Below are 9,292 nucleotides of genomic sequence, written 5' to 3' on the forward strand. Positions count from 1 at the left end.
GACTTCACAAATTCTGCACTAGATCTCCCTTTTCAAGAGACGCAAAGCGAATATACAAGAAAACATACTACTCGCATGCCTCCCCATCAGTAGTACCACCGTTACACTAGTAGTGGACCATTGGCGAATTCCAATTAGCCTAGTTCTACCAGTTACAGACGTCGTAGTGGTCATTTAACGATCGAATCGGCTTGTAATTACACGTTGATGGTGTGAACTTTACGAAGGCAACATCAGTTATCACCTGTTTCTTGTAAGCATATTTTATTGAGCTACAACTTTAATCAGTCGAACTTATTGCAATTTCCAAGCTTGAGCCGGCTGAACTGATTGTAGATCAGTTGGTTGTTGATCTGTTCACCGAGCTTGCCAAGTTTCTTGAAGGCGCTTGCTAAACTCGGCAAAGAGACCAACAACCGCTTGATCTACGATCAGTTAACTCACCGGAGCTACCAATTTTCGATATATTGTCGCTGGCCTAACCTCATTTAGCAGTTATGATGAGATCGAGATCTTCACATGCTCACATTCTTGGAAAGAAGGATAAGAATGACGTCATTGTGAAGTGAGATTCGTGTTTAAAACGTCCTATTCATATTTTGGCTGCAAAACGAAAGGTTTTCACGCAGTTTTTCATGTTTATGACATCGTTTGGGATGGTGGACGTGGTTAGTTCATACTTTTCCTGGATGATTGTCAGCCTGGTATCCGTTCGTCAAACTAACTTGTCGCATTGGGCTTCACTTTTGTGTGTAAAATAGTTCGTTGAATAAGATAACCTGTTTGTTTAGGTGACCTCTAAAATGAGGAGGTACGTTGGCGTTGCTCATGGGTAGCCAAAGATGCCAGGAACTAAACAACTGTGGACACAATCAGTACACTTCTGCTGATTATGAATAGCACTCATACCTCGTCCATCTCATCACCGAGCAGGCACGTAGCTAGAACAAGCATCTATTTATACGCCTTCTGGAGAACGTTAGTTTCTGATTTAGTTGCCATATCTTCTTTTGAAGAGCTTGATGTGAACACATTGACTATGCTTATTACGTGTTTTCTATCCGTTGTTGCTCCACTTCTCCCCGTCACGAGCAGCGCACGCAACAACTAAACAAGACCTGGTCACACTGAAGAAGCAGGCAACACAGACTGCGCAGGAGTACGATCGTGTGGCTACCGAATGCCAAGAATTACAGGTAAGTGTTCGTTGGTGTGCTGCAACAAATCGGTTGGATTAACAGGCCCGTGTATTCAAACGAAAAGTTTTCGCAAACATATGTTCTAGGTATATTTTCATCAGGTATATCAAAAGTCATTCAGCTGTAGCACCCTTTCGGTGTATAACTGCCATGCAACCCAAGCACCAGGGCTGGGATACTGCCAGATTACCCAAGCCTAGACAGGAGAAGTCGAGAGGCAGATGTCGGGTTCGAACCACTAACCTTCCGGCTAGTAAATTCGCTCTGTAACCACTTAGACCACCTCGCCCCCATCAGGTTTACGCGCCGTCACCGCTCCTCATCGGTATAGAGATATCCGCGATTGTGGCAGATGAACCATGTACAAACTGCTCTTGAGCTTGTTGTCCCCAATTCGCTAACAGAATCCCTGGATCCCTACTCTCTTGCGGCCTGCAGACATTAGCAATAGGGTCGCCGTGGTTAAGATTTATATGGAACCATGACCGATGACGGCACTCCCACAGAAGTCAGCATCTGCCACCACAAGTTTTGTAGTAATACCTCGATATGGTTTCGTGCAATCTCCGCAAACGTTCTGTTCGATCTGGATTGGTTGCTGTGGCCCTCTGCTTCATTCTGGAAATCCGGGCATTTGGGCCTGCACATCTTCGCAAAACGTTGCTCACACACGTGGCTCATGTGCCGACCGGTTCCTATATGCTCAGGACCAGCTTTTGGGAAAGTCACCGTCAAATTCACAGCGCAAATCGAACTTAAGCTACGACAGTGAAACAATTCCTGAAGTTGGGAAGCGCTGGTGAACGTTCCTCGTTCCTGAACCCTTTGATGTGGTGCTCGTTAATGATGCTCCATGAACTCTTGCTGGCTAGCTGCTCGACCGGTCTCCAGGTGATCTCCGGACACAGCGGCGTTGGCGGCGCTCTTCGGTTCTCAAGCTTCCTTCTTTCCGGTAGACTCACTATTGATTTTCAAGCTTTTCTGTGGTTTCGGGACCGTTTGACACTAGATTCTACACTGAGCCCCGTACAGTTTAGAGTTTAGAAGTAGCGTCGGAAATGATCAATACTGTGTGCGTGTTAGTGTGTTCATACGCTTCGGCTGCCACGTTTGCCAGGTGTTAACGATATTACCCCTTAGTAGACCGCGCACACGACGCCATGTAGAAATATTTTCTTGTGAGGTACATGATTTTGGTGCCAGCTGTTTCGACTCATCTACAGTATATCGTACAAGAGTAGTGCATAGCTAACAAGGAATGAGTTCAGTGTCAAAACTCGTCAAGTGAGAAAAATCTGGTGAAACCTGTCCAGTAATTCAACTATTCATATCTCCGTGTCCTTCAAATGATCGAAGCCGTCGATACCTTCCACGTCACCCAAAATGTTTCAGTCACCTAGGATTTATTTGGTGGATACCCTGAAAGAAGAATATCTTACCTTGTGAAGTTATACACTCATTTGCGAACAGTGCGCCTCTATCTTGACACATAAATTTCGGTTTTCTCTACAAGACAAACTACCCAAGTTATTCCGTAACAGGTCTGTGATCTTGTTCTCCAACATGTCATATTCGTTTGCGAATTTGTCGTTCTACAACGCGATGGTTAATCTAATGGGGTGAGATGACCCAAGTGGTTAGAGCACGCACTTACTGACCGGAAGGTCCGTGGTTCGAACCCGACCTCTGCCTCTCGACTTCCCCTGTCTAGGCTTGGGAAACGTGGCAGTATCCCAGCCCTTGTGCAACCTTCGGGTGGCATGGCAGTTAGGCACCGGAAGGGTGTCACAGCTGAACGACTGGCTAATCTAAAGATTGGTTGAATATTGACAGGCAAGAAGTAACCTGGAATTTACCCCCAGTCGAAAAACCTTTTTCTCCCAAAGTTTCCACTGCCGTCCAACAAATAGTCAATTAATACCATGTAACTGGCGCATAAATATTCTGACATCACTTACGATAACATGATTGTCAATGTCTGAATTGAGGGTCCGATCCATAAGAGCAGAATTGAGCAGGAAGAACTCTCGAGCGGGATGTTGTCCTGCGCAGTTTGATGATGTCGACAATCAGCGAGCCGCAGTGATGGCGTTTCGACTCGGTTCAGCTAAGCTAATCGGGCTTTGAGCAGTTCACATTGGGGTTTATGGACCTTCTAGGGAAACGAAATTATGAACTTTCCTGAGAGGCCTCTCCTTATTAAGTGCCCAGTGGTGTTGGTTGCTATGTTACCCTTTGATACTGACCTCCATTCGGAGGGTCTCTCTTGGGGAAAGCACCGTACCATCACTTCACCGTTTCGGGAGACCGTCAGCAGTGCGGATCCCACCAGCCTCCAGAAAGAGTGGGACCCGTAGACATCCAGATAGGAAGTTGATTACTCTGTTATTTGGCATGAGAGGCTGCTAAGCATTACCACTCCCGCACTGGCAGACTAGCGCACCACCACTTTTCAATCACGCATCTCGTGTCATTTTATCCGGTCTTAGCCGATGGCCCCAGAGACTATTTCCCACGTAGAGGGCCCGTGCGACTTCCGGACTGCTGTCCTTTTTCAGAATGCATATATTGTCGCTGTGCACATGGAAGCCATTCATCCTTGGAGACGTAAAACGTATGCGCATACGAACACTGCAGCGCACGTTACCCCGTCACCATTGACTTCTAGCCCCTTGTCGTGCTTTTATTCTCTGACTTCCAGTGGCGTCCTCTCCCTCCAAGTTTCTTGCTTTTCTCTTTTCAGCGTCGCATTACGTTACTGTCAGAGCCATCCGCGGACAAGAAATCAGACTGAACGGAATCTTTCATTTTTCCAGCATTTTATCGTTAACTACTCTCGTGGGCTTTCACAAGCCATGCCTGTTTTCACTGTCATATGTTTGTTCCCGTCCTCATTCGTTCTGTTACCGCCTTCGGATTTCGACCGCTTTTCTGCTATCTGCCGCTCACTTCGTGTGATTATCCTAATGAACGTGTCCATTAATGTCTTGGCATCCGTTTTTCCCTGTGTGAGATTGCATCGAAAACTCCAAACGAAACGTGTGTCCCCTTATCTTACTTGGTTAGCTACGCACCCGCCATGTCATCGTACTCTACGGCTCTTCAGCTCGCGAAGTTATCTGGATTAATCGAGCTCCGCTGATAACAGTTCGTTGCTGATTCTATCAACCGTATAATGAACATTTCATCCACATCGACGCTATATTTTCTGGGCGTTCTTTGTCGCGTGGCATCTTAGTTGGGTGGTGTCTACGAATGAGTAATATTTTTGTGAAATACACTCATTTGCACCTCAGTCTAGTTTTAGTAGGAGATTTAGCTGAATCCCAATTGGACCTCTAGTTTATGATGTTCCTCAACTGGATATGTTATACAAGGGTATCCTCATGTTTCGGTTGGTGTGATATTCCAGGTATCTCCACGAAAAGGGCGAAACCGGTCATGGGCTGTCGAAATGTTGTGAATAGTGTCTCTTCAAGATACCTCAAATACAGTACGAAGCGGAACGTGAGGCGGCTTAAAACACAGTACGAAGCGGAACGTGAGGCGGCTTATGTGCGCCATGTTCAGTTGAAGAATGTCTTAAGCGAGAGATCTACCTGAGCGAACTGGTGTGCAAACGAGTGTACTTCGCGAATTTCATACAATTTGGGTTCAACTGGAACGTGAAGCTGATGGAAACTCGGGGCTGTGCCTACCTGATGGGTCCCGAGGAGGGTGAAACCCGTCGTGGACTGTCAAAAAGTTTCCAGCAACCTTATGAGTACTGGTCGCTTCGAAATAACCTCTTTCTTTTGGAAAACACGCGAATGTTATCCGATACGACGCACTGAGGTAAGCAGTCTGTGTAAACAGTCATAGTGAGCTGGCGACCATTTCCGAATCGGCCTGTCGTTTCGAACTTTGCTGTTTAACACCCGCGTACAATAGGTGATTACGCGTTCGGTTTTCCATGAGCCACAAGGGCAGCCACCTGAACGCTCTCTTGGTGTGAACCTGAGAGAGTGAGACCGGAAAGGAAAGAGCGTGTTAACGTTGTAAAACTGATTGGGTTCATACGTGTGTTCACATATCGTCTCGAGGATTATTAAATGTCGTCCCTTGTTTCAGAACCCGATGGTTTCGCTCGGCTCTCTTATAATCAAATCCAGACGTTGCATTGTTGCATCACCATTCACATGTACGTACCTCTGTTCGGGGGTGAGTATCAAGCGACAGTGTTTGCTAGACAGATTCAAATCAAGAGCCTACTTCTCCGTTCTCTCGCGCGGGTCAGACGACGGATAAGCCTCGGTAACCTGAGTGTTCGCTTAGGAAGTAACAGTAGACTGCTGGTTATCCCAGTGACACTCGTAGATGGGTAATCGTCTTTTTTGGTTACGGGCGTTTGCAAGCAGTTGGGGGATGTATTGTCGGTTGAAATGCTGAATTCTTCAGTAACAAACTTAGGGTTCAAGACAGCTCACTCGTTAGGACGTGAACTTACTACCCTAAAGGTTCGGGCGGATCCAGCATCTGCATTTCGACTGCTCCTGTCTAGACTGGCTGTATCTCAACATTCGTGCTTCCTTCGGCTGGTGTGGCGGCTAGGCACGAAACGGCTATCACAGCTGAACGAGTACTAACAGCGTTGGGCGCATCACGAAAAGCAAAACGAAACAATTTGTGCACATTTCGGCAGAAGATTTTAGGCTCCTTCACTCTCACCAGCTAAGCTGGAAGAGTAATTAGCGGCCGTGCGACAACTGCTTGACCAACGCATGCTGAAGATGCCTGAATCATCACGTCTGAGCAAGCGAACATGTTTGCTACCGATCGGTTCGATTTGTTTGTTCAGCGCTGAACGTGGTCGTTGCACGGAATTGCTACCTCAGGCTCATCCGGCGTCTGCTGACGTAGTAGTAACAAGGGTGCGGATCAGACGTCCGAGGTTCAAATTCCGGCACCGCCAAGGAACTGGGGTCCAGTGTCGATTACACCAGGTCGAGGTTTTAAGACGAGCGAGCTGTGAATCCAAGTTCTCCAAATCCCACGGGCACTTGCAACTAATCACATTCGCAAGTCGACGAAATGTACATGCCCTCATGATCGCTTGACTCAGGTGTAGTAGTCTGTTGATGCAAGGATGATTGAGCTACTAGTTCGCACCTGTCCGGCACAGTGGAAGAGAGCGACATCAATATCGCCTCATACAATGTGACCAAATGCAGGCGAGTACGAGTGCAACGTCCGGATTGAATGATTGGAAATGTTTGCAAAGTCCTAGGGTGTTGAAGATATAACGGAGTCACAGCAAAGCGTTCTATTGAAGAGGCAGTGTGATTCTTCTTGCATCCAGCACATTAGGAGGTTCCACCGGATGAATTTGGATTCAAGGTATGACAAGTTATTAAACGCGACTGTGGTCGCTATGTGATACGGTGCTCCGACTTTTTAAGGCCTTTTTTATTACCCTCTCACTTGCTGTTTACTTTTGTCATTCTCGACCCGGTGCCGCTGTAGCTTTCGTAGAGGTTCGCCATTTGATTTCGCCGTACATGCCTCCTGGTGTGTGTATGTGTACATTCGCGCTACACCTAGCACGTTTAAAAATATCGGCTGGTAAGCGGGATAGTCAAGTCACGATGACCTGAGTTGGATATATGTTCATTTTTGGGGTGACTGCTCCACCAATTGCAGATGACAATCGCTCACACCCAATTGGTCTCTGATACTATCGACGGCCAATCGATTAGTTTTCCAGACGTCGACGAAATATCTGTTTTGCCTTCGAAGTAATGCAATTGGCTTTTCGTGGTGTCCACCTCAAAATGTTTGTCGAAATCCTGTCCCTCTCAAGCGACACTTTTAGACGTTCTCGACTAAACTCAGTACAGCAGTCCTCATCTCTCGTGCACGGAAACTCATGCTCGGGTCTGTGAGCACTGGGAATTGTCTTTCTCGAACGTTATCGTGGAGCAAGTTCACCCTCACCAGGGAACAATCAATCGGGCTCATTCAAAGTTAGGAATATTCGTTTAAACAAATGGCCATGTATTTGAGTGGCAAGAGGTGGAAAAGTAACCTTTACTTGACCATTTGCACTGCAGACAGACCTGAACTGGATGCGTGTTTGTGATTTCATAGAAAACATATATTATCATCACCCTGACTGATTTCCACTCCTGCTTTCATCTTTCTCTACTCGCGTATGAGTTCCGCTCAAGTTATCATCTTACTGAGGATGTATGACAAAACATCAATGCCGTATATTACCAAAAAGCGGTGGAAATGATAGTGGAATCCAGTATGACTGGAATTACACAAAATGAAAACAAAAGTGTGGCTACCGTGAGTGGAACTCGAACCCCGGACCACTTTCTTCACACCACTGCGACCAATAGGAATACGACTTCATGCGACCGTTCTCTAGTCAGTCAACTAAGTCTTTCACTGTAACTTCAGCAGAATACGGTCCACAGTATCCAATCCGAGGGGCCCAATTACTGGGTGAATACTTCGTTTTAAACAGTCGTCGGGTTCGAGCAAACGAAAATCGACTGACTCCACTCGTCACCGAACCAATCAGACGATGAACCGGATGCATTCGCACATCTAAAGAAGGATGCGATGAGCAGCGCTGATTGTAACCTAATGAAAATCTAGGGTTTTTTCGTAAACTGAGACTTCATTGGATTGGATCAAATTATTTTCGGTCGATTTCTGGGTAGGCAAAATGCTTCATTTGGGAACACCGAAGGATATGAACCGTCCATGGTTTTTCATGCAAAGGTTTACAACAGCCTATTCTAGGATCGGGTTTTGTGATCCAAATGCTCAACAGTCTTGCGCGCATGTGGCTAAAGTGCCCTAGCAGATCCTGCATGCCGATACATCATGGCAACTTGATGGAATCAAATTAAAGCCGTATAGCAAAATACAATTGTAGTATAAAAACGCGAAGCAGTTGTAGACACCGGTGTTCAAACACCTTGCTTTATCGCGCTTTGGTTTTTACTCTTTTCCAATCACGCCACCTTATACCCTCCTTCTTGTTAAGGCCACACAAATAGTTAGGACAGCGTCACCCACGTGTTAGTACCAGCATGAAGTGATACCCAAACGTGGTTTCCTCGAAGCAAATTAATAAATACATTGTACTCTGCTGGAAACTGTTCTTGTCTTTGGTCGTGGTGATTCCATTTTTTCTATCAGATTGAATGCCTGTGTCGAATTCAGCGCGCGCTTATAATCAAGCAGTGTTTGTACCATACTCATTAGTGTAGTGATTTGAATAGAAGTTTTTGTTCGACGGAATTTTGGTGCTAATCTTTTTAGTCATCCTCCATTAGTCAAAATTACTGAGACGAGAGGACGTGTGCCAAACGATGCCAATATTGAAACAGCCAACATTCTACGCAGCATTCTGATGAACTGATTTGGTGTTTGGAATCGTGGGTTGTATTGAATGCTAAGGGCGGCTACATTTGCATGTTCCTTTTTTCAAGGTATTATCGATCCTGTTCACGAGCCAGCATTTATCTACCATGTGAACAAGACGAACGAAGGTTGAAAAAAACAGGTGAATGAAACTTCTTCAGTCATGGCACAACCAACGCGTCCAAATACCAACTTAGATCGTGAGAATAGTTCATAGAGGACTGAAAGCTTAAATGTTAGCGCCCGCTGGCACGCACATCTGTCCCACCTTGGGAACGAGAAGCTTGACGCGCAGAGGAAGTAAGAAAGCTCAGAGTATTTGTCCAACAGAATCCTTGGCCTGGTGGGGAAATGGGATTGGCAAGGTTGATGTATGCCAGGGTTTGGGAAAAAGGAACTCTCCCACGATTATTGAGTTTCCAGTCGAATATTAGTGGATTATTTCTAAGACTTTTTAAGTTAGAGACTAGGGCTACTCTATAGGTTGGGCTCGTCGAGAATCATCGTTTAGAGGGTCCCCCAGTCTAGCCGTGAACACAATGTGGGAGCGGAAATCGCGTCATCCTTGTGACTAAGTCGGATAGGTTTTGGGGTCATTAGGCGAGCGTCGGGACAAAGTTCATCGGACTTACATGGTTGAATCGGTTCGTTCACTGTCGGGTGTCACGGTGCTG

At 46.1% G+C, this 9,292-nt stretch overlaps 1 protein-coding gene across 1 annotated transcript in view; it reads left to right on the forward strand.

Moving 5' to 3' along the window:
• T265_08759 (hypothetical protein) overlaps nt 1-4,490 on the forward strand; it is a gene marked incomplete at both ends in the record, with an annotated part of 14,755 nt that extends 10,265 nt beyond the window's left edge. Inside the window, 2 exons of the mRNA XM_009174648.1 lie at nt 1,096-1,196; nt 3,943-4,490. Of these exons, the coding sequence (XP_009172912.1) occupies nt 1,096-1,196; nt 3,943-3,993 (152 nt within the window). The remainder of the gene's footprint in view (nt 1-1,095; nt 1,197-3,942) is intronic.
• Nucleotides 4,491-9,292: the final 4,802 nt, after the last annotated feature.

This window comes from Opisthorchis viverrini (genome assembly GCF_000715545.1).
Source record: "Opisthorchis viverrini unplaced genomic scaffold opera_v5_232, whole genome shotgun sequence".
In the NCBI taxonomy this organism is placed as follows: domain Eukaryota; kingdom Metazoa; phylum Platyhelminthes; class Trematoda; order Opisthorchiida; family Opisthorchiidae; genus Opisthorchis; species Opisthorchis viverrini.